The sequence below is a fragment of the Macrobrachium rosenbergii genome, chromosome 54 (assembly GCF_040412425.1).
Source record: "Macrobrachium rosenbergii isolate ZJJX-2024 chromosome 54, ASM4041242v1, whole genome shotgun sequence".
Taxonomy (NCBI): domain Eukaryota; kingdom Metazoa; phylum Arthropoda; class Malacostraca; order Decapoda; family Palaemonidae; genus Macrobrachium; species Macrobrachium rosenbergii.
This window is the reverse complement of record NC_089794.1, coordinates 1,342,847-1,367,998: the sequence shown is the minus strand read 5'-3', so window position 1 is coordinate 1,367,998 and position 25,152 is coordinate 1,342,847. Positions and strand designations below refer to the sequence as shown.

Here is a 25,152-nt window from a genome sequence, read left to right as displayed (position 1 = left end):
GAATATATTTGAAAAGCGTCTTAACCTCGGAACGTCGTAAGCCGGAACCGTCGTAAACCGGGGACTGCCTGTATATTGTTTTTTTTCTGATTTTGACTTTTGCTCTCTTAGTAGGTTTACTTATTTTTTAACTCTGTTAGCTAGTAAGTATATCAGACTCTACCGCATCAAGTATTAGGTATTGCAGCAGAGGCTGCAATACTCGCATGACCAAGGCATGTTACGATTCACATACTTTATGCATGACATGCAGAGGACAAATTTGTTCAATTGGCTTGACTTGTGAGGAATGCTGTGAAAGGAACAGAAGGAAATGGGAGACTTGACCTTCCCACCTATCCAAGTCAGAAAGGGATTGTAAGAGAAAAGCAGCTGCTAGAGCTGAGGTTAAATTAGCAACTCTAAATGTGACTCAGGAATCTAGTGAGGTTAATGTTCCTTCTCTCCCTTCTCCTGCTAAAGTGATTCCTCCTGCACCACCTATCTCCACTCCTGGTTCCCTTGCTCGCGACCCGATCGCTACGCCAGTCTTGAATCAAAATTTTATAAGTTTGATTTTCTTGCAAATACAGTGGCACAGTTGGGTGATTCGATGCGTGTCCTTGTGGACAAATTCAGTGCAAAGTGTCCTAGTGATGTGTTTGTGGAGGAGGTGGCTACCCATCCCACCGACTCTCTTAGGCAAAGGTCACTGCCATACTCCCCCAGCCCTGGGAGGAGACATACTGGCAGCACAAGGGAGGTAGGTGGGGTCTGCCCACGGGTAGTTGCCCCCTCAGTCACCCCTGTGTCATCCTGGGTGTCGACAAAGGCAGCCACTGGAAAGGCATGCCTAGTATGCGTCATCTTTTGTCTAGTTTGGGGGATTCTAGCCCTTCTCACGGGCACCAGTGGAGATTCTCGGACAAATCTCAGCTGTTGAAAAGGTGCGTGCCTCTCAGGGACCAGTCCCCTCAGTTGTACGGCAAGAGGTTCAGGGAACGATCTTGTAGTCTGCAGCTGTCATGCACCAGATGGGACAGTCCTGAATGTTTTTCTCAACCATCGTCAGTACCCAGCAAACGGCCTAGTTCTTCAGCCAATTGGGAACCCTCTCGTGATAGTTCACAGTCATCTTTCGAGCACCCATCTTGGACCAAGGACCCCCCTTTGGCAGCCGAGTGCTCATTGGCAGCTGAGTGCCCATTGACAGCTGAGTGCCCATTAGCGACCAAGCGTTCACTAGTAGCTGAGCGCCCAGAAGAGAAGAAGTGCCCAGTAGTGCACACGCACCACTTGGCGCCCAAGAACCCTTCGACTCCAACTCGCTCTCCCACAGTTGAGCACCTGGATTGTTTGGCGTCCACTCCTGTTTTGCTGACTTCATCAAAACACCCGTTTTCTTCACCTCCTCATTTGGTTTCTGTGCCATCAACTCCCAGTTTGGACCCTTCCTTGGCACTGCTGCAGAATTAGACTATTTTGGGTATTATTAACCCTTAAACGCCGAGCCTCTATTTACAAAAACGTCTCCTGTATGCTTTGTTAAGGCGTTAGGGAGTTAAGCGCCGAAAGCAGAAAAAAAGTTTTTTCAAAAAATCACAGCACGCTTAGTTTTTAAGATTAAGAGTTCATTTTGGCTCCTTTTTGGCATTGCCTGAAGTTTAGTATGCAACCATCAGAAATGAAAAAAATATCATTATCATATATAAATATTGAAATATATGACTGCGCAAAAAAATTGTCATATATAATTTTATACAAATCGCGCTGTGAGCAAAACGGTTAAAGCTAACGGATTATTTTTTTTTCTTTGTATTGTATACTAAATTGCGATGATTTTGGTATATAACAAATTGTAAAATGATCAAAGCAACACAGAGAAAATATTATCACAATATGATGCATGAATCCGTAACGCGCGGACGTAAAAAAATGTTTTTTTCAAAAATTCACCATAAATCGAAATATTGTGCTAGAGACTTCCCGTTTGTTGGAAAAATGATGCTAATTGATTGAATATTACTAGACTGGAAGTGTTTTAGCTTACAATTGCAGTTTTCGACCATTTCGGTCGAGTTAAAGTTGACCGAAGGTCGAATTTTTTCTATTTATCGTAATTTATATGAAAATATTTCAAAACTGATAAAAGCTACAACCATGAGTTATTTTCTGTTGTATTGTACATGAAATTGCACACATTTTCATATATAAAAGTTTATGTAACGACTAATATAAAACGGTGCAAACATTACGACAACGTGAAAGAAAGAATTTCTGAGGTGTTCGACCGAGTTTCAGCGTGGGACGTAAGGAAAATGTTTTTCAAAAATTCACCATGAATCGAAATATTGTGCTAGAGACTTCCAATTTATTGCAAAATAAAGGTAAATGATTGAATATTATTAGAATGTAAGAGTTTTAGCTTACAATTGCGTTTTTCGACCATTTCGGTCGAGTTAAAGTTGACCAAAGGTTGAAATTTTGGCAGTTATCATGATTTATGTGAAAATATTTCAAAAGTGATAAAAGCTACAACCATGAATTATTTTCTGTTGTATTCTACATGAAATTGCGCACATTTTCATATATAAAAGTTTATGTAACGACTAATGTAAAACGATGCAAACATTACGACAACATGACGAAAGAATTTCTGAGATGTTCGGCCGAGTTTAGCATGCAGCGTAAGGAAAGTTTTTTTTTTTTTTTTCAGAAATTCACCATAAGTCGAAATATTGTGCTGAGACTTCCAGTTTGTTGCAAAATGAAGGTACATGATTGAATATTACTAGAATGTAAGAGTTTTAGCTTATAATTGCGTTTTTTTACCATTTTGGTCGAGTCAAAGTTGACCGAAGGTTGAAATTTTGGCAGTTATCGTGATTTATATGAAAATATTTCCAAACTGATAAAAGCTACAACCATGAGTTATTTTCTGTTGTATTCTACATGAAATTGCGCACATTTCCATGTATAAATCTTTATGTAACGACTAATATAAAACCGTGCAAACATTACGACAACGTGACGAACGAATTTCTGGCGCGGACGTAAGGAAAAAGTTTTTTTCAAAAATTCATCATAAATCGAAATATTGTGCTAGAGACTTCCAATTTGTTGCAAAATGAAGGTAAATGATTGAATATTACTAGAATGTAAGAGTTTTAGCTTACAATTGCGTTTTTGACCATTTTGGTAATTGAAGTCAAAGTTGACCGAAGGTTGAAATTTTGGCAGTTATCGTGGTTTATATGAAAATATTTCCAAACTGATAAAAGCTACAACCATGGGTTGTATTTTGATGTATTTTACATGAAATTGCGCACATTTTCATATATAAAACTTTACGTAACAGCTAATATAAAACAGTGCAAAAATTACGACAAAGTGACGAAAGAATTTCTGAAATTTTCGGCCGAGTTACCATGTGGACGTAAGGAAAAAGTTTTTTTCAAAAATTCACCATAAATCGAAATATTGTGCTAGAGACTTCCAATTTGTTGCAAAATGAAGGTAAATGATTGAATATTACTAGAATGTAAGAGTTTTAGCTTACAATTGCGTTTTTTTACCATTTCGGTCGAGTCAAAGTTGACCGAAGGTTGAAATTTTGGCAGTTATCGAGATTTATATGAAAATTTTGTTCATGTCACTTACCTGACAGATATATATACAGTATAGCTGTATTCTCCGAAGGGACCGACAGAAATTCAAAAACTTACGGCACACGCAGTTGGGCCAGGTGGTTAGTACCCATTCCCGCTGCTGGGAGGCGGGTATCAGGAACCATTCCCATTTTCTATTCAGATTTTCTCTGTCGCGGTATTGTCAACACCTGTTGTCAATACCTCCGCCGTTGGATTTCGGAAAAAACTTTTCCACTGAGTATTCTGATTGTCTTTTGGTTTTGACTTTGGATTTGTGGATAGGCATACGCTTCTGTGGACTGATTTGATTTTGGTTTTGGCTTTTCTTGAACAAGATGTCTGGTTCTAGTTCTGCTAGTTTCAGGGTGTGTGTTGTGAAGGAGTGTAAGGTGAGGCTACCGAAAGCTTGGTGCAGACCCTCACACAGTATGCATGAGATGTAGAGGGCATGTCTGTCTGTTGGATGATCGCTGCAAGGAGTGTGAGTCGTTGCCTGATTCTGATTGGAAGGCTTACGATTCTTACGTACGCAAGTTAGAGCCTGACCGTGTTAGGAGGTCCTCCTCCAGGAGTGTGTCAGCTGGTGGGAGTCAGGGTATTAATGTATCTCCTGTTAATCCTACTAATGCTTCACCTTTCCCTGTAGAGTCGCCTTCGAACCCTGTGATTGCATCTGCGGAAGGTAATGCCCTTGCGCAGATTTTGAGCTCCATTCGTACTTTGGAGTCTAAGGTGTTGGCTATTGAAAATGCAGTGATCCCCCTAGTGTTGTGGAGGGGGCATCAGATCGGCCCTATAATGCCTCTAGGCCTGGACCTCTGCCGAACTCCCAGGACTTAGGGAATGGGCATGTCGAAAGCCACAAGAGGGTTACGGGGACCCCCCACCGATCTGGCGTCCCTTCGGCAGGCCTTGTTGACGTTTCCCAGGCTGCCAAGGATCATGCTCGCGCACGGGTCCTTAAAGACTGCTTCTCGTCCTCCAAGGCGCCCTCTCCACGCAAGGGGTCGCGTTCTCAGTTGGACTCTCGTTCGTTCAGGAGGAGCTTCATTGAGGAGGACGCTTCTTCTCCTCTTTCTCGTGCTTTAGAGTCTTCACCTGACTGGTTGCACGACTTGCCGCCGCAGAAGAGGACCAGGACTTCTTCTGAGGAGGACGTTTTTGAACGTCCCAGCCGCCCCAAGAAGAGAGCTGTCGTTGCCCATGGTAGAAGGAGGAGGACGTCTCCTTCCCCCTCTTCTTCTCATAAGAGCAGCCCTTCTCCTGAGAGGGATTCCTCTCCTTCGAAGCATCTTCTCCAGGATATGCAGCGGCAGTTAGCTTCCCTTCTCGCTGCTAAGGAGTCGGAGCCTCGTAGGCGCCGTAAGGATTTGACGCTGCCAGTTAAGAGATCTAAGAGGTCTCCCTCTCCTGCTCTTCGTTCGTCTCTCTCTCCTGCGGGTTCTCGTAGTCGTCCTCATCGTTCGTCAGATCATCGGCTTTCCTTGCCTCGTCGTGACGCTCCTCAGGCTGCTGTTCCTGACTTCTCGCTGGCTGATCAGGACGCCCCTCTTGCAGCTCTGCTAGCCACTAGTAAGAGTTCGCGCCGAGACGCTCTTCTTGACACTCCTCTTGCTTCTCATCGCGCTATTCTAGACGTTCAGCAGGACGCTCACCAGGACGCTTCTCTTCCTTCCCGTCTAGACTCTCTGCACGATGCTCATCAGGACGCTCGTCAGGAAGCTCGTCAGGACTCTCGTCAGGACGCTCGGCAGCTTGAGAGGCAGGACGGTCGTCAGGACGCTTCGGTGCGGGTTGCTCCAGAGTTTTCTTCTGCTTCTTCCCACAAGAAGAGGTCTCTTGGCCGAATCGGACCCAAAGGTCTTAGTCTCCCTCAAGTCCCGGAAGACTCTCCTGTCACTCCCGTCGAAGAGGGAGGTTTGTCTCAGGAGTCGGACTCTGCAGAGCAGGAGCAGCCCCCTTTGTCATCTTTCTCCGACTACCAGGTTTTGGCTAATATGCTGAAGGAGCTATTTCCAGATAAATTTCAGCCTTCTGCCCCACTTTCCCCCCCTTCGCAGTTAGCTTCTTCGAAGGTGAGGAAATTGCCCGGCTTCCTGCAAATGAAGACTTCTCTTGCTACTAGAAAAGCATTCAAGAAAGTCAACTCTTGGATGGAAGATAGGAAGTCTCAAGGGAAATCTTCCTTCGCTCTACCCCCGTCTAGATTGTGCGGGATAGCTGGAATTTGGTATGAGACGGGAGAGGAAATTGACTCAAGGGTCCCTTCTTCCTCTCAAGGCGACTTTGTGAGTCTCGTTGATGCTTCGAGGAGGTCTCTCCTTTCTTCGGCGAAAGTGTCCTGGACGCTTTCTGAGACTGACCACCATCTGAAAGGCCTTTTCAGGACTATGGAGGTCTTTAACTTTCTGGATTGGTGCTTGGGGGCCTTGGATTTGAGGACTCGTGAGTCCAGATTCTATCTCTCTGGGGAGCTGTCCAGTGTGCTGTCTTGCATGGACAAGGCCATCAGAGATGGTCTTGGATGAACTGGCTTCGCATTTTGGTACAACCCTCCTGAAGAAGAGGGCTTTATACTGCAATTTTGCAGCAAAGTCGGTTTCTCCTGTTCAGAGGGCTGAATTGCTTTTCGCCCCTCTGTCTAGCCATCTCTTCCCCCAGCCGCTAGTCAAGGATCTCGCCTCCAGCCTTAAGGAGAAGGCTACTCAGGACCTCCTTGCACAGTCTTCCAGACGTCCTAGTGTCCCATCCACGTCATCGCAGGGACTAACCTCTAAGAGACAGAAGCCCTTTCGTGGGAAATCTTCCTCCTCTAGATCCTTTTCTCGAGGAAGAGGCCTCTCCAGAGGCGGAGCCCCTTCTAACCAAAGGGGCAAGAAGTGACTTTCTAAACCTCCAGACACCAGTAGGAGCCAGGCTTCTCCTGTTTTTGGAAGCCTGAGAGTAAGAGGGCGGATTCCTGGTCCCTCAATGTAATCAAGAAAGGTTACAGGATCCCGTTCCTCGAAAACCCCCCCCTGTCCTCAACTCCCAGAGATCTGTCGCCCTCTTACCGTCCGGAGAAGCAACAGATCCTTTTAGATCTGCTGGAAGAAATGATCGAGAAGAGAGCCATAGAGCGAGTCCTGGATTTGGAGTCTCCAGGTTTCTACAATCGTCTCTTCCTGGTTCCAAAACAGTCGGGGGGGTGGAGACCAGTCCTGGACGTCAGCAGACAGAACAATTTTGTCATCAAAGAAAAATTCACAATGGAGACGCCTCAGTCTGTTATCAATGCGCTGCGACCAGGCGATTGGATGGTCTCTCTGGATCTCCAGGACGCTTATTTTCATGTCCCCATTCATCCTCGGTCGAGAAAGTATTTTGAGGTTTGTCCTGGGGGACGAGTGTACCAGTTCAGAGCTCTCTGTTTCGGACTGAGTACAGCTCCTATGGTGTTCACAGTCCTGATGAGGAACGTTGCCCGGTGGCTTCATCTTGCGGGCATAAGGATCTCGCTCTATCTGGATGACTGGCTCATTCGAGCCTCATCGAAAGAAAGGTGTCTGGAGGACTTACATTCAACTTTGGAGCTGACGAAGTCCCTGGGACTTCTTGTGAATTTAGAGAAATCACATCTGATCCCCTCTCAGTCCATTCTTTATCTGGGGATTCAGATGGATTCAGTGGTTTTTCGAGCCTTTCCATCCCAGGAACGTCAGCAGCACTGCTTCGAAAAAGTTTCGGCCTTCCTGGGGAAAGAAACATGCTCGGTGAGGGAATGGATGAGTCTGCTGGGGACCATTTCATCGCTAGAGAAGTTTGTTTCCCTGGGGAGGTTGCATCTCAGACCCCTCCAGTTTTTCCTTGCGGACAACTGGAAGAACAAGGAGGATCTAGAGGAGTCTCTCAGGATCTCTCTCTCTGTCAAGGACCATCTTCGGTGGTGGCTCGATCCCGTAAAGTTGGCAGAAGGGGTCTCTCTCTTCAGAACCCCGACCTAGTGTTGTTTTCCGACGCGTCCATGTCGGGATGGGGAGCAACACTGGGTGGGGGAGGAAGTGTCAGGCACCTGGAAAGGGGAACAGGTGCATGGCACATCAATCTAAAAGAACTGGGAGCGATTCTCTTAGCTCTTCAGTTCTTCGAAAATCAAGTTGCAGGCTGTGTGATTCAAGTCAACTCAGACAACACCACGGCCCTGGCGTACCTCAAGAAGCAGGGAGGTACTCATTCTCGGTCCCTGTTCATGATTGCCAAAGAGATCCTGCTGTGGGCACATTCTCGTCAGGTGACAATTCTCACGCGTTTCGTAGCAGGGGTCGAGAATGTACGCGCGGACCTTCTCAGTCGGCAGCATCAGCTTCTTCCAACAGAGTGGACTCTGAACGCGGAAGTGTGTCAGGAGCTTTGGAAGCTTTGGGGACGTCCCCTGGTGGACATCTTTGCAACGTCAAGGACCACAAGGCTGCCTCTTTACTGCTCTCCCGTGCTCGACCCGGGAGCCCTAGCAGTAGATGCCTTTCTCTGGGACTGGAAGGGTCTGGACCTGTATGCCTTTCCCCCATTCAAGATTCTGGGGGAAGTCATCAGGAAGTTTGTAGCTTCAGAAGGGGCGAGAATTACATTAATCGCCCCCTTTTGGCCTTCAGGGGAGTGGTTCACAGAGGTCATGACACTCTTGGTGGATTTTCCAAGAACGCTTCCTATGAGAACAGATCTTCTCAAACAACCCCACTTCGAGAGGTACCACAAAAACCTTCCCGCTCTGAGTCTGACTGCATTCAGACTATCGAGAAGTTGCTCAGAGCGAGAGGTTTTTCTAAACCAGTGGCTAAGGCGATCGCCAACGCCAGGAGAGTCTCCTCCAGCACAGTGTACCAGTCAAAGTAGGTCATTTTTAGGAAGTGGTGCAAACTTAAGGGAATTTCCTCTACCACAACCTCTGTGTCCCAGATAGCAGACTTCCTTTTTTATTTGAGGAATGATTTAAAGCTGGCAGTCCCTACCATCAAAGGCTACAGAAGTATGCTGTCAGCGGTCTTTAGGCATAGAGGCCTTGACTTATCAGACAACAAAGACCTTCATGATCTTCTAAGGTCTTTTGAGACGTCTAAGGTAGCCGCCCCTAAGTTACCTTCGTGGAATTTAGATGTGGTTCTAAAATTCCTGATGTCCAAGAGATTTGAACCTTTGCATTCTGCTTCCTTCAAGGACGTAACCAAGAAAGCTATTTTCCTAACTGCTCTGGCGACGGCGAAGAGAGTTAGTGAACTTCAAGCGATCAGCAAGATTATAGGTTTTAGAGGCCCTGATGCAGTCTGCTCTCTGAGCCCTATGTTTCTTGCCAAGAATGAAAACCCGTCTTCCCCTTGGCCCAGGTCCTTCGAAATTAAGGGCTTGACGGACATCACTGGACAAGAACCGGAGAGAACCCTGTGCCCTGTCAGGGCTCTGAAATTTTACTTACAGAGGACCCAGGATTGTAGAGGTCCTTCTAACAATCTTTGGTGCTCAGTTAAGAGGCCTGATATACCTCTCTCGAAGAATGCCCTGGCGTTCTTTTTAAGAAGCACCATCATAGACGCCCATTCCAGTGTGCTAGACGAGGATTTGAGATCTTTGAAGGTCAAGGCTCACGAAGTGAGAGCCATTGCTACCTCAGTGGCTTTCCAGGAAAACCAGTCTCTCAATGACATTCTGGGTGCCACGTTTTGGCGAAGCAATTCTGTCTTCGCTTCTCATTATCTTACGGAAGTAAAGACGTCCTATGAGAATTGCTGTGCGCTGGGGCCTTACGTTTCCGCAAATACGATCTTGGGGGCAGAAAGCGACTCTCATCCTCTCCTTTAATTTTGTTTATGTGTGTTTTTTAAATATATTAGTAGTGTTGTTTTTTATGGTTGTTGGGTCTCCACCAGTGGTGGTCGTCCCAGTCCTTAGTTTATGTTATTTATTCATGACGTAACTAGGCTTGGTCAGGTGGTTGTTTCGTTTGTCGCTTGCCCTCACAGTAAGGTCATATGGTCTAGTCACATTGTGGTCTCGCCCCCGTTGACAGATCATCTAGATTTCACCAGCTTTATAGGTCCCTACCTCGCTGGAGTCTCTAGTAAAGCAGAAGCAGACTTGGGTGACAGTAATCACGAAGTCAGCAATGCTAACAGGTAAGGAACCAAGGTGTCAATCGCCTACATATGTTTGTTTCCTAAATCCTATTCTGTCTCTTCCCACCTCCAATGGTGGGATTCAGCTATATATATATCTGTCAGGTAAGTGTCATGAACAAAATGATATTTTTATGATAAAATAAAGTTTGTTCATACTTACCTGGCAGATATATATAATCATAGTACCCACCCTCCTCCCCTCAGGAGACAGTAGTTCTAGATTCTAGAAAATCTGAATAGAAAATGGGAATGGTTCCTGATACCCGCCTCCCAGCAGCGGGAATGGGTACTAACCACCTGGACCAACTGCGTGTGCCGTAAGTTTTTGAATTTCTGTCGGTCCCTTTGGAGAATACAGCTATAGATATATCTGCCAGGTAAGTAGGAACAAACTTTATTTTATCATAAAAATATCATATTTCCAAACTGATAAAAGCTACAACCATGGGTTGTATTTTGTATTTTACATGAAATTGTGCACATTTTCATGTATAAAACTTTACGTAATGGCTAATATAAAACAGTGCAAAAATTACAACAAAATGACGAAATAATTTGACGAAGTAATTTCTGAAATTTTCGGCCGAGTTACCGCGTGGACGTAAGGAAAAATTTTTTTTCAAAAATTCACCATAAATAGAAATATTGTGCTAGAGACCTCCAATTTGTTGCAAAATGAAGGAAAATGATTGAATATTACTAGAATGTAAGAGTTTTAGCTTACAATTGCATTTTTCGACCATTTCGGTCGAGTCAAAGTTGACCAAAGGTTGAAATTTTTTGTAGTCGACGTACGGTACGTCCACTTGGCACCCAACAGACAGTTTTAGTTGACGTATGATACATCCAGTAGGCGTTTAAGGGTTAAGAAGTCAAGTTCTTCCTCAGTAGTGCCTGAAGACCCCTCACTGTCCCTGGTCTCATCAAAAGAGGAAGATTTAGGACAGGACTCCACCCTGTTGGCTTATGCTGCCTTACTGAATTATTTACTAAATAATTTTCCAGATTTCTTCGCTCCGGCAGTCCCTTCTTCTCCAGCTTCCTCATTTATGATGAGTGACCTATCTGGGGATTATTCTAAACTTCCTAAAGTGGTTTTATCTTCTTCGTCTAAGAATGCTATGGGAGAAGTGGATAAATGGTTTTCAGAGAAAAGATGCCAGGGCAAGGTATGCTTTAGTATTTCACCTTCCCATCCCTCAGCCAGAAGATATGGGTCATATGCAACCATAGAGGCTCCCTCCTTGGAAGTGGCTGCCTCTTCTTTGCTTTAGCAAAGACTATGTTCTCTGCATTGGAGTTGACTATTTGCTCAAGAACATGTTCAAAGTGTCTGAAGTTTTTAGTTTTATATATGACTTTACCAAGTAATTACATAGCAGTAGTGTCTACTTTAAACAGCAGCTTAAGAATTGAAAACTCGTGGTAGCGCTCTTTTGTTTTGGAGCTGGTAAGTGCCCCACCCACTTTCAGGGAAGAGTAGGTACAATGTAGCTAAAGAGCTCAGTTCGTTTCTGCTGTTGATAACTGATCATTGATTGTTCAGCAGCTTTGTTTTGTTAATTCAGGAGTAGTTTTACCGAATGGTTTGGTTGTCTATCAAAGGATTTGGTGAAGTATTCTTTCATTTGGTAGCCTCCGAGCTATATTTTCATAGCTTAGCTTAGTTTAGCTTAGCCTTTTTTCAATTTTTTGACTATTATGGCAGACACAAGTGTGACCAGTAACTGGTATTGTAGCAAAGGCTGTAATACTAGGTTGACTTCTTTTAAATATGACGAAAATTCTGTTTTTTTTTCATTGCCGTGGACAAGTATGTTCCCCCGACTTGACTTGCGAGGAATGTAGGGACTGGGACGTAAGTAAATGGAAGTGTTGACCGATCATTTGGATAAATTAGAAAAAACTAGGCTTAGGAAAGCGGCTACTAGAGCCGAGGCTGGAGGTTCTATGTCCTCTACCCCTAAACCGGCTTTTTCTACACCTTTGTCTTGTTCCCCAATTCCTGCTTCTCTCGCTCTCCCTACAACTCTGTTACCTGGCACCCTTCTCTCTGAACCTAGTGCCATAGCCAGTCTTGAAGCTCGGATGGATAAGAAATTTGATGCTTTAGTAAGTACTGTTGCTCAGATTGGAAAGTCTGTAAGAGTTCTTTTGGACAAAGCAAATGAAGATCATAGTGTAAGTGCTAGTTCCTGCTGGGCCTGGTCATATTCCCCTCCGGACATTTTCCCCCTGACATATTCTCCTCCGGACAGTTTCTCCACCCCCAGACATTTTCCCATCTGGACATTCCCCTAGTATACAGCAAGTTACTCAATTACCCCAGTGATAGTTTAAGTGGTTGGGATGCTAGTTCTGCCAATTCTGTTGATGGTCTCGTTATCACAGTGTACTTGGACAGTGGCGGCCTGGGCCATGTTAGTTGACACCAAATCTCGGTACAGCCTGCACACGACATGGCTAAGAACAGACCACAATGCTGTGGGGGATTGCTTACATATACGTAAGAAATAGCCTAGGTCAATCATGTCCGAATGTACGGTTAACCCCTAAGTTCGGAGTAAACAGTTGAACAGAGCCTAGTACTGTATGTAGTTTGTCGATAGAGCTATATAACCTTGTTTTCTGTTACTACCTTCCTCACATCGCTCGTTTTCTGTAACCTCTGTGGCTAGGGCACGCAGCGCAACATTAACGCCTGCCAGAACATACGAGCTTGTCAAGAATCTTTCAAAATGCGGATAAGGCGCGAAGTGCCGTTCCGCCATCTCCAAACTGAAAGCAGAAATGTTAAAAAAATGAGCATTAAAAATTAGCATCTGATGTTTCTTATAAAGGCTACAAGTAGCCTAGGCTAACGGTGTCCGTAGGTGCATCAGGGTAGACTACCCAAACGTTGTAGCCTGTTGTAACTAGAATGTATTGAATATTTTAATCCTTAATGCAAAAAATAAACTAGTATTAATGACACTTTCCTTCTGCATTTGACCCTAAATATCCCACATGAATATTTTAATCCTTAATGCAATTATGTTTTTATCAGTTTTTATTGTTCAGTAAAAATACAATAAATCATGCATGACTCTGAGAAACAAACAAACTTTCACTCTTATTGTATACAGTAGGCAAATGTCCAGAGGGGAAAAAGTTTGGGGGGGGGAATGTCCTTTGCTCAGTGCCTGCACCCGGGTTAGTGTTGTGGAGGGGGTGGCTACTCATCCCACTGATGCCCCTACACGGGGGTCCCTGCCATACTCTCCTGCACCCAGGAGGAGGCAAACTGTAAGTCCAAGGGAGGTTGGTGGGGTTTGCCCATGAGTAGTTGCTTCCTGAGCTGAACCTGTTACTATTTCCCAGGTTTTGGCAACCAAACGCTGGAAAGGTGTCCAATTGGATCGCACCTTATCTTCCCAAAGGACATGGTCGACGTTTTCAGGAGTCTTCTAGGCCTTTGAAGAGGTATGTTACAGACACACATCCAGCGGTACCTCGCAAGCACTAAAAGGATCAAGAACCCTCTTGTAGCTTTTGGAACGACAGAGACCTAGCTCCCTTTGAACATTGAGCTCCCATTGGCTCCCAAGCTCCAATTGGCTCATAAGCGCACTTTGGGATCTCCCTTTCCCGTTGGGTCCGAGCTCTCAGTAGCTCATAAGCCTGCTGCAGGTTCAGTTCATGCTGTAGCTTCAAGCATCCTGTTGGCTCCCAGCTCTCCAGTATTGAAATATGAGTCTGAGGCTTCAGATTCAGATGTCCCTATTGCTGCAGTTCAACTTGTTTCAGCACCTTCTGTTTTACAGATCCCCAAGACCATCTCCTCTTCACCTGGCACTGTTCACGCGAAGGTTGCACGTACATTAGCATCCCAAGACTCTTCTTTGCTTCCCATTCACCAACATTTAGACTACATTATGCAACTGTTGAAGAAACCCTTGTCTTCGAAATCAGAAGAACCGCAACAGGATTTGGTGCTTCCCACTGTATCCTCAGCAGAAGAGGAACCCGATCCAGAACAACCTTCATCAGCCTACACCTCATTAATGAACTATTTTGTTCTGCTTCCTGACATATCTCTCCACCATGCCTCCTTCTTCTCTGGGATCATCACTCTTGTTACTTCAGTCCTCGAGTACCATTAGACTCCTGAAGACGGTACTCTCTATCTCTTCCAAGAAAGTGTTGTCGGGGATCAACTCTTGACTGTCTGAGAAGAGGGAGTTGGGCAAAGCTGTATTTTGTTCTCCTCCTCGGCTTTCCAAAAGGAGGTATGTATTCTATGCAAACGGGGAAACTCCTTCCTTGGAGTTTCTGCCTCCTCTCAAGGGAATTTCTCCGGTCTGATTAACCCTGCTCGTCGTTCAGCCTTCAATGCAGCGAAAATTGTTTTGTCTTCTGAGCTTGACTGCCTAGTTAAGGATATTTTTAAAGTATTTGAGATCTTCAGTTTCCTTGACTGGACGGTGGGTGCATTAACCAAGAAAATTGAGGATTGTTCTTCCCTCCAAGAGAACTTTGCAGCGGACTGGCTCGGAGTCCTGTCGTGCAGACAAGGCAGTTCGAGAAGGGGCACAGGAGTTAGCTGCCCTTTTTTCGTTTTGTATGCTGAAGAAAAGAGACGTGGTGTTCTTTCACCACTAAAGGAGTGACACCGTCCGAGAGATCTGCTCTTCTTTTCGTTCCTCTGGACAGTACCAGCCTTTTTCCTCAAACGACATTAGAGCGGGTAGCCATGGAATTGCAAAAAAAGGCCACTCACGACTTGCTAGAGCAGTTGTCCAAGAGTACGAAGGAATCGAACTGAACACCTGCGGTTTCACTTAATCCTCGGCCTTTCTCTCCTCTCCAGCCATGGCCCTTTTGAGGTAACAGAGGAAGAGCTTCCTTGCACACACGCACAAATCCCAGATCAGTCCGCCTTATCAGCAAGAAGTCCTCATCTAGACCAGTCTCTAGCAAGTGAGACTTCGGTCCTCAGTTTACCTGTGGACACCAGACTCCTACACTTCTGGAGACAGTGGGAGGCCAGATCAGTAGAATCGTGGGTACTACGGGTTCTCAAGGAAGGATATGCAATCCTCTTCAAGGAGACCCCAACTTTGTCACCTGTGTCCATTGCCTTAAAAGGCGCACTTGGTAGGCTCCGAGAAGTTTTCAGCCCTCTCAAAGGAAGTCACAGCTCTTCTCTACAAGAAAGCCATAGAGGAAGTAGAAGACTTGTCATCGGAAGGGTTTTACAACCGCCTCTTTGTAATCCCCAAAACCTCCGGGGGTTGGAGGCCAGTATTGGATGTAAGTGCTATGAACATCTTCGTCCAAACCACGAAGTTCAGGGTGCAGATGAACAGCTCAGTACTCGCCGCAATTTCTCAAGAAGATTGGATGGTCTCGATAGACATGAGAGACGCCTGCTTTCATATCCCAGTACACCGGGATTCCAGGAAATTCCTGAGATTCATCTTTCAGGACAAATTTTTTCCATTTCAGGCTCTTTACTTCGGGTTGTCAACAGCCTCTCAAGTCTTCACCAGGGTTTTCGTTCTATCTCAGCGGCTTCATCTAATGGGCTTGAAAGTTTGTCTATATCTGGACAACTGGCTCCTACGATCATCATCCCAGAAGAAGTGCACAGAGGACCTTCTCAAAACCCCACAGTTAACCCAGGAGTTGGGTATTTTAATCAACTAGGAAAAGTCTCAACTAGTCCCTTCTCAGACGATAGTCTATTTAGAGATGAAGATAGACTCTCGGGCTTTTCCGTAAGAGAAGAGAATACTGTCATGCACCCAAAAAGTCTGTCAGTTTCCAAGTCTTCAAACCTGCTCGGCCAACGACTGGGTGAGCCTCCTCCATAGAGATGTTCATTCCTTTGGGGAGACTGCATGTGAGGCCTTTACAGTTCTTTCAGAAGGCCAGCTGGAACAGGAAAATTCTTCCAGATTCCTTTGTATTCCCCATCACACAGGAAATAAAAGAAGATCTTCAGTGGTGGCTCGTGTAAGGAAGGTTCCACTCAGGGAAGCCCCTATCACATCCAAACCCGAACCTCTCGTTGTTCTCCGATGCATCGGACCTAGGTTGGGGAGCGACACTAGGATGATTAGAAGTGTGAGGGAAGTGGTCCCTTCAGGAGAGGAAACTACACATAAATCTAAAAGAGTTGAAGGCGACTCACCTGGCTCTTCAACATTTTGCCACAGTAACTCGAAACTCAGTGATTGCGGTTCATTCCGACAACACGACAGCTCAGGATTATATTCGAAACCAAGGAGGCACTCACTCTGTCACTGTGCGCGTTAGCCAGGGATCTTCGTCTTTGGGCGCACAACAACAATACGCAGATTCTTATCCGCTATGTTCAGGGCAAGTTAAACTTATTAGTGGACGAATTGAGCCATTGCAAGCAGGTTGTACCCACAGAATGATCGCTGAATCCACAGGTTTGCACCAGCCTGTGGAAACAGTGGGGAACACCATGGATAGACTTGTTTGCAACGTCCAGGAACCATCGCCTCCCGCTTTATTGCTCTTCGGGGCCAGACCCTCAGGCATAGGCAACGGATGCGATGCTTCAGGATTGGCCACATCTGGAAATGTATGCCTTCCCTTTGCTCAGTCTAGTAAGGGACATGATCAACAAATTCAAGACGTCTTATCACACATCGATGATTGTAGTAGCTCCTTTTTGACTTCAAAAGGAGTGGTTTCCAGACCTAGAACTTCTGTTGGACTTTCCGCAGCCTCCCACAGAGGAAAGATCTTCTCAGACAACCTCACTTCAACTGATATCATCAAGGTTTGTCCATTCTCGCTTTGACAGCTTCAAACTGTCAGGAAGTTGGCCAGAGTGAAAGGATTTTCAAGAGAAGTTGCGAATGCTATCACAAAATGTAGACGCAAGTCTTCTTCAAGGCTCTACCAGGCTAATTGGTAGATGGTGCAAAGAACGTAACATCTCTTCTTCTTCTACCTCTGTAGTCCAACTAGCCAAATTTTTACTTTAAGATCTTCGAGAAGCCTTTCGACGTCTACAATAAAGGATTACAGATCCATGCTGAACTCAGTGTTCAAGCATAGAGGTGTGAACATCTCTTCAGACCCGGACATTTCAGACTTAGTCAAGTCTTTTGACACCAGGAAACAGAAGTCTCAGCAGCCTGTGTCTTGGAACCTAGACGTAGCCCTGCATTGGTTGTCAGGCCCTCCTTTTGAACCTATGCAGGCATCCTCCTTTAGGGATCTGTCCAGAAAGACTGTTCTTAATCATGTTAGCCACAGCGAAAAGGATCAGCGAGTTGCAAGCCCTGGACACACAAGTTGGTTTTTCACAAGAGACAGCTATTTGCTCAAACATTTTAGGCTTCTTAGCCAAAAACAAGAGCCCGTCTAACCCTTGGCCTCGTTTTTTTTCCGTCCAGAGTCTTGCAGAACTAGTGGGACCTTCGGAACAAGAGAGTTTTATGCCCAGTGAGAGCATTAAGATTCTACATCGAGAGAACCAAGAATATCAGAGGGGATTCTCGTAACCTCTGGTGTTCTGTTAAGAACCCTTTACGTTCTCTCGCCAAGAATGCTATCTCTTTCTTTTTGAGAGACACTATTGTAGAGTCTCACTTGGGGATTCAGGAGAATAATTTACGGTTGTTAAAGGTAAAAGCACACGAGGTAGAGGCAGTAGCCACTTCGTTGTCTTTTAAATGCAACTTCTCTTTAGCAACCATAATCCAATTGACTTTTTGGAGGTGTTGCTTGGTCTTTGCCAGCTATTATTTACGGGACGTCGGAACTGTGTTTGAGGACTACAGTGCACTGGGTCTGTTCTCCGAGGCTGGCGTGGCACTAGGGAATGAGGGGTAGGAGTGATCCTCCTATTTCTCTATCTCCTAGCCTTGATTATGGTTGTTGAGTTTTTGGAAAGCGGGGGAGTGCCCTCCGATCTTCGTTTTCAACGGATGGGTAGTACTGTATATGTTTTAAATGGTGTACAGGTAGTATAGTTTTATGGTCATGTGATAGTCGATGTCTGTGTCGCCCAGGGCAAGGGCAAATGTTTTGTTTAAGCTTTTTCTAATCATAGAACTACAGTCATACCCCGAACTTACACGAGGTTAGGTTGTAGGACCTATCCCTCAAGGTGAATTTTCGTGTAAGTTTGGCACAGGCTCTAGAAATGCTAATAAATGCTTATTTCTAAGGTTTAAACACTAAATATGACCCTAATCATGCTCCCAAATTATTAAGTTAACTTTAATGAAATTAAAGTTACTGTAATTTCATTTAAAAGTTAGCTTAATACATTACCCTTAAAAAAAAATAAATGGTTGACATAAAAATAGAGATGAAAGAGAATTTCTGTTTCCCTCCCCTTCCGATTGATCTATTTTTAGAAGTCTTCTCAACTTTTTTTGATAACTTCTTTATGCTACATCTCTTTGTCCTTGTTCTGAAATGGTTTTTCGTGAACAAACAGTGTTTTTATTTTGACTAATACAGCTATTAGTTATTATGTCTGTGCTTTAGAACATATTTGCCACACTAGCGCATTTACACTTCGTAGACGGTACAGGTAAAATCAGATCAATTTAAACTATTTACTATACAGGTAAAGACATACAGAGAAACAATAAGTTATAAAAATGTGTGAGCACTAACTATGAACGGGAGAGAGAGAAATAGGGGTTGTCCTTATTTAAGAGAGTGAATTATTTATCAATTATTATGGAGACTGAGAGAATAAGATGAGAGAGAGAGATATATTGTCCTTGCTTGAAATATCAAGTTGAATTATTTATGAATTATTACGAAGACAGAGAGAATAACATGAGAGAGAGAGAGAGAGAGAGAGAGAGAGAGAGAGAGAGAGAGAGAGAGAGAGAGAGAGAGAGAGAGACATTATTCTTAGAGAGAGAAGTTATTCTTACATTAGATATCAAAAGATGGAAATTCATTATTAAAATAAGTTTTAAGTGAAATTAAAGTTACTGTAATTTCATTTAAAAGTTAGCTTAATACATTACCCTTAAAAAAAGAAACAAATGGTTAATGTAAGAATATAAGAGAGTGTGAAGAATAGTATACTATTTTTCTCTCCCCCCATTCCACCTATCTATTTTTAGAAGTCTTATCAACCTCGTTTTTAGAAACTTCTTTATTCTGTCTCTTTCTCTTTGTTCTGAAATGCTCTATGTCTCTATGTTTTAGAACAGCGCACTTACAGTTTGTAAATGGTACAGGTAAAATTAGATCAATTTAAAATTATTTACTGTACAGTTAAAGACATACAGAGAAACAGTAATATGTAGGTTGGGCTAACTACGAACGAGAGAGAGAGAGAGATAACAGTTGTCCTTATTTAAGAGAGTGAAATTTTTTATGAGTTATTACCGACACAGAGAGAGAGAGAGAATTACAAGAAACCTTTGACCACTAATCAGCAACACTACCCCTTCTTGTCATGTTAAAGTGACATGTCTGACAGCTTTTGCCTTCGAGCTTCTTACAGAAGATGAGGAAAAAATATTTGCTGATTTAAAATTCATATCACATACGAATTTTGTAGTTATAGTTATATTATTATTATTTTTATTATTATTATTATTATTATTATTATTATTATTATTATTATTATTATTATTTAAAAATACTCATAGTAGCATGAGTCTTAAAATGGAGAAGCAGATCCACAGTTATGTATATGTACATATATTTAAAGATAAATCAATATAGATAGCTTTCAGGAACTTGTTCAGTTCCCCATTTCAAGTTCCTGAAAGCTATCCATATTGATTTATCTTTAAATATATGTACACCAGCAAGTAAAGAGAGGATAGTTTTCATTAGATTTCGTTCATCAAATTTTAATTTTTTTCTTACAGAAAACTCATAATAATGGAAAATTTACTCTAGAATATAAAAATACAATGCTAATTATATCATATAATGTTAAATCTGTAAAACAAAAACGTGCAGATACTTAAAAACACCATGCATGTCCGAAGTAATCAGAATTTCTCAGATGACTTTGTTCATAGAGATCTAAAAGGTAGTGTGTGGATATCTCGGTGTAGTACTGTTTATCAGAACGGCAATATTTACTCGTTTTCCATTATGAACAGGCTTATTATTGCATCATCATACGAGGTAATGATAATTTCTTTAATTTTTACACATTCATATTTGTATTTCATTGTGTTAAAAGTCAGCTGGAATTAATGGCAGTAAATGTTGTGACAACTAGGGTAGGTTGACCAAATCTATTTAAATCCGCAAAAGCGTTCTCTATGATGTGGGGAGCAGCGCGATAACTTCGGCGGGAAACACCCAAGTAACCGGATGTTTCTTGACGTTGCCATAGTTTCTCTCTCTCTCTCTCTCTCTCTCTCTTCATTGCTAAAACATACTATACAAATATAGTATCGCTCAATCTCTAAAAGAAAAAAAAATGAAATGAGTAGCTCTACATATAGGCCTAGGCTTACACAACAGCAGACTCTCTCTCTCTCTCTCTCTCTCTCTCTCTCTCTCTCTCTCTCTCTCTCTCTCTCTCTCTCTCTCTCTCATCATAACATTGCATTCGTTCCTTTATTGTTCCCCATATTTTTCGTTGGACATTGCTCAAATTTAACTCTTGATTTCATTATGGAAAATCGCGTTTCTGATTATGCAAGCATTCTGTTCATTGTGGTGTCACAAATTCATTTGTGTAAGGTTACTTGGTAGGTTATGTCGAAAAATTTTTATTTTGCTCAGAACTGTTGCTGCAAATTGCAACTTGAACGAATACTGCATTTAAGTATCAATGATTTCAGAACGGTATAATATGATTGAAAGTTATAGGAGGTCAAGCAAAAAACAAACAATAAGACTGAAGCTCCTCCCCTTTCTAAAGTTGCCAGATGTCGCATTATTGAGCAATATATGTCCGAAGATTTCAAAAAACTGTATCCTGACTTTCCTTGCCGAGTGTACATATACATAATTGTGGATTTGCTTCTCCATTATTATTATTATATTATTATTATTAGCATTTAATGGTATTAATATTTAAAAATTAGTACTTATTATCAGGTAAAAAATTTATTTATACAAAACAAATAAACATACATGTACCCTAAAAATTCTCTCATCTCAGTAAAAGAGAGAGAAATTATTACTTTTATTATTTAATGTTATTTAATTTACACATTTAAGCTTGAAAACTTATAAATTACATAAAAAATTAAACATAAACACTTTTGCAGGGTTTCTCAGTATTTGCAAATGTTCGCATGTCTGTGAATCTCGTGTATGGCAATTGGTTAGGTTCCAATGAAAAGTTCGTGTGTCTGTGAATTCGCGCAACTCGAATCACGCAAGTTCGGGGTGTTACTGTACTCCCTGACCACAAAGTTCCCACTGAAGTAGGGGCAATCCTGACACTACTGGTCATGTACCTACAGGTCGAAATGATCAACGACCAAGAGGCAGTATCTTCCTGCTCTTGCTCTCTCCCCAGGTAAGGTTACAACAAGCATTATCACAATGCTAGCCTTTTTCTATTTCAAATGCATTCCTTTATAATGTCTTTTGAGTAGTACATATCCATTCTTCCCACCTCCTATCAATGTGGGATTCAGCTATGTAATTACTTGGTAAGTGTCATATTTTATTATAAAAATGACATTTTTATAATAAAATAAGGTTTTATATTTACTTAGCAAGTAATTAAGTGAACAGAGCCCATCCCTCCTCCCCACATGTGGACATAGAGCATAAACGAACTGAGCTCTTTAGCTATGTTGTACCTGTTCTTCCTCGAAAGTGGGCGGGACACTTACCTGCGCCAAAACAAAAGAGCACTACCGCGAATTTTCAGATCTTGGCAAAGAAGATCAGAGATTTGGATCTTCCTCAGGATATTGCTGCTAATTGGAGGAGTGTTCTCTCCTGCGTCGATAAAGCGGTCAGAGACGGTTCTTTGGAGATATCTCCCCTTTATGCTATGGGGATTTTGAAAAAGAGGGAACTCTGGATTTTGATTGTATCTAAGGGCGTCACTCCTTTGCATAAATCAGCTCTTCTCTTCTCGCCCTTGGATAGTACGCATCTTTTCCCGCAAGCAACAGTAGAAGTGGCTTCTCACCTACATAAGAAGTCAACACAGGACCTTCTCTCTCAATCAACGAGGCGTCCAAGAGAGTGGAATGCTGCCCCTTTTCTAGTCATCGTCTCCTCTTCAGCCTCAACCCTTTTGAGGTGGCAGACAGAGATCGCAGTCAAGACCGGGAGCTTTTGTATGTTTTGCCCCACATGTAGCTAAGAGACCCTCCACCAAGCCTACAATCCGCAAGTGAGTTTTCAGTCCTTCATACTCCCATGGGGGCCAGACTCCAGCTTTTTTGGGAAAGTTGGAGAATGAAAAGGGGAGATCAGTGGGTGATTGAAGTAATAAGGGAAGGATATTCTATCCCCTTCAAAGAGAAACCTACCTTATCCAGCTCTTCTGTCAAATTAGGGGCTTACTCCGTAGGATCAACGAAGTATTTATCCCTCTCGGAAGAAATGTTGTCTCGCCTCAGGAAGGTGATAGTAAGTGGTGGAGAATATCGAGTCCAAGGGCTTTTACAACAGGCTTTTTGTAGTACCAAAAGCCACAGAAGGATGGAGACTGGTACTCTATGTGAGCACCCTGAACTTTTACGTAATGAAAACGAAGCTTCATGTGGAAACAGTTCAGTCTGTCCTATCACCCATTTGTTGAGGGGACTGGATGATATCTCTTGATATGAGGGATGCTTACTTTCACATTCCCATTCAGCAAGACTCGAGGAAGTATCTGAGATTCATTTTTGGGAATCAAGTATTCCAGTTTTGAGTGCTATGTTTCAGCCTGTCAACAGCACCACAGGTGTTCACCCGAGTTCTCGCCCCATTAGCCAATTGGCTTCATCTGCTGGGAGTGAATATTTCCCTATACCTGGATGATTGGTTGATTTGTTTGCTCACGAGAGAGAGGTGCATGGAGGACCTTCAAAGGACTTTGCTTTTGACACAGGATCTAGGTTTGCTGTTGAACATTCTAAAATCCCAACTGATGTCTTCTCAACAGATTCTTTATTTGGGGATGAAGATCAACTCTCAGAATTTTCAGGCTTCTCCATCCCCCAAAAGAATAGAAGCCTGCCTGAAGAAAGTCAACCTTTTCCTTTCCCTACAGAAGTGTTCAGCCACACAGTGGATGAGTCTCCTGGGCACTCTGTTGCGATTGAACAGTTTGTGAGGTTGGGAAGGTTACTGCAATTCTTTTTAAGAATCATTTGGGATCACAAGATGCATCAAGACTTGTGCACTTTCTCAATAACGCAAGAGATAAAGGAGGACCTGCGTTGGTGGAACTCCACAAGCAGACTTTCGGAGGGGAAGTTCCTTTCGTAGTGAACCCCGACCTAGACTTCTCCAACTCGTCGGATCTAGGTTGGGGAGCTCACCTGGAGGGGAAAGAAGTTTAGGGAGTTTGGTCCCAACAGGAGAAAAAATCTTCACATAAACATCAAGGAACTAAAAGCGATCCATTTGGGACTGCAACACTGCAAGAGAAGTCCACAACAAAGTAGTCAGTGTTCATGTGGATAACACAACAGCCTTAGCTTGTGCAGGCGGTCCCCGGTTATCGGTGAGGTTTCTGTTCCCAACAGCATAACGATAACCGAAAATTGGTGATAATAGCGCCGATCCCTGGTTATTGGCACCGCCGATAAGTGGGGATCAGCATTGATAACTGGAGATTGGTGTCGACGGTATCAAAAATCCAGCTGTCGTCACTAGACAAGTGCTGTAAAACCGGATCTCCGATAACTGGGGACTGTCTGTAATACAGTAGCTGTACTGCCTTTGTATCATATTTATGTATAAAAACATAAATACTGTAATGCAAATTTTCCATACCGATTTTATAATTAAAAGCATGAAACCTTATAAATTGCCTAAAAAATTAAACAAACAATTTCTACAGGGTTATCATCTTTGAAAAGTGCAATAACTTTGCAAATGGGTATCAAATCTGGTAAAAGTACATTATTTGTATGATATTTAAGCATGTACAGAAATAAAAATAATAAGTTTTTCCTATAGAATTTACACATAAAAGCATGAAAATTACTTATAAATTACTTCAGAAATTAAACATAAACACTTCTGCAGGGTTGCTCGAGGATTTCACAAATGTGTGCCTGTGAAAAAATCATGTATGCCAGTTAGTTAGGTTCCAATTAAAAGTTCATTTGTCTGTGAATTCCCACACTTGAAGCATGTACAGTAAGATGGAGGCATTGCTGTACAGTAATTGGTGAATGTTGCTCTATGAAAAAATTTTCTGCGATATGTTTGGAAATATGTTCCACAGAAAAACCTGTGAATAACTGAAGCCATAAATGCTGAACTGCTAACTAGCAGCGTTGAATTTATAATGGAGAGGTAAGTATTTAGAAAATAATTTATATTTTTATTACCTTTCTTGTATAGGTAAGCCATGTCTGTAGACTGTTTGCCGGATGAAGAAATTGCAGGTTTCCTGTCGAAAACCTTCGAAGTGCGAGTCACCACACAAGATTTGCGGCAGCTTAAGCCTGAGTTTGTCCAAAAGATGTACTGCAATTTCTTACTAGATTTTGATGCTTCACTTGAACAAATTAATCAGGTAATGTTGTCTAGTATTTTCTGTAATACATGATTGTTCCTACACAATATACAAACCATCGGGCTTTACATGAGGAATTTGCTTCAGAACAGCTGGAAAATGGCCGTTTAATTTTTAAACTAGGTGGTTAAGTAGTTAACTAGGTACTGTCTGACTGGTGGGAGTCCTGCCCGCCCGGACAGTAAGCATTCGCTTTTGCTTTTGGCCGTTGTGTGATGCAGAACTCATCTGTACCCTCTGCCCTGCCTGCTGTTTTGCTTGTTTTTTTTTTTTTTTTACATTCCCAGTGGGATTGTTAATTGTTTTTCTTTGTGTATATCTTGTGTACAGTATATGGCATTTGTGTTTGTGATAAATTATGCAAACCTACAAATCAAGTGATAACTTGACAAGTGGAAGACTGGTACCAAGCGTGTGTGTCCTGGTACTGCCTCTAAACCTTGTACAGTTAGTGCTAGAGTTACAATAATTCGTCTTACGATAATTGGAGTTTATGATGGGGTTAGCAATTAATACCAATACGACAATATATAGAAAATATTTTTAAATTTCACGTGGGCTCAGGCAACAGCGTACAATCAGGCAGCAAGAGAGACCAACTTCTTTTCCTCCGTCTCTTTATTCCATCTTCTAGTTAAAAAAGTAAGAGAATGATAATGTATTGTTAGTAACCTTATACTCTTGCGAAAATCCGTACAGC

The 25,152-nt window shown here is 42.8% G+C and overlaps 1 protein-coding gene across 7 annotated transcripts in view; it reads left to right on the top strand.

The window, feature by feature from the left end:
- The window catches only part of LOC136834724 (kinetochore protein Nuf2-like), a 410,975-nt gene that overhangs the window by 49,858 nt on the left and 335,965 nt on the right, over window positions 1–25,152 (top strand). For 6 of the 7 annotated variants that reach the window (XM_067097303.1, XM_067097308.1, XM_067097307.1 and 3 more), the window contains one exon: window positions 24,278–24,452. The exons of the other annotated variant lie outside the window; for it this stretch is intronic. In XM_067097303.1, the coding sequence (XP_066953404.1) occupies window positions 24,285–24,452 (168 nt within the window). In that variant the 5' untranslated portion in view covers window positions 24,278–24,284. The remainder of the gene's footprint in view (window positions 1–24,277; window positions 24,453–25,152) is intronic. 7 annotated transcript variants of the gene reach the window in all.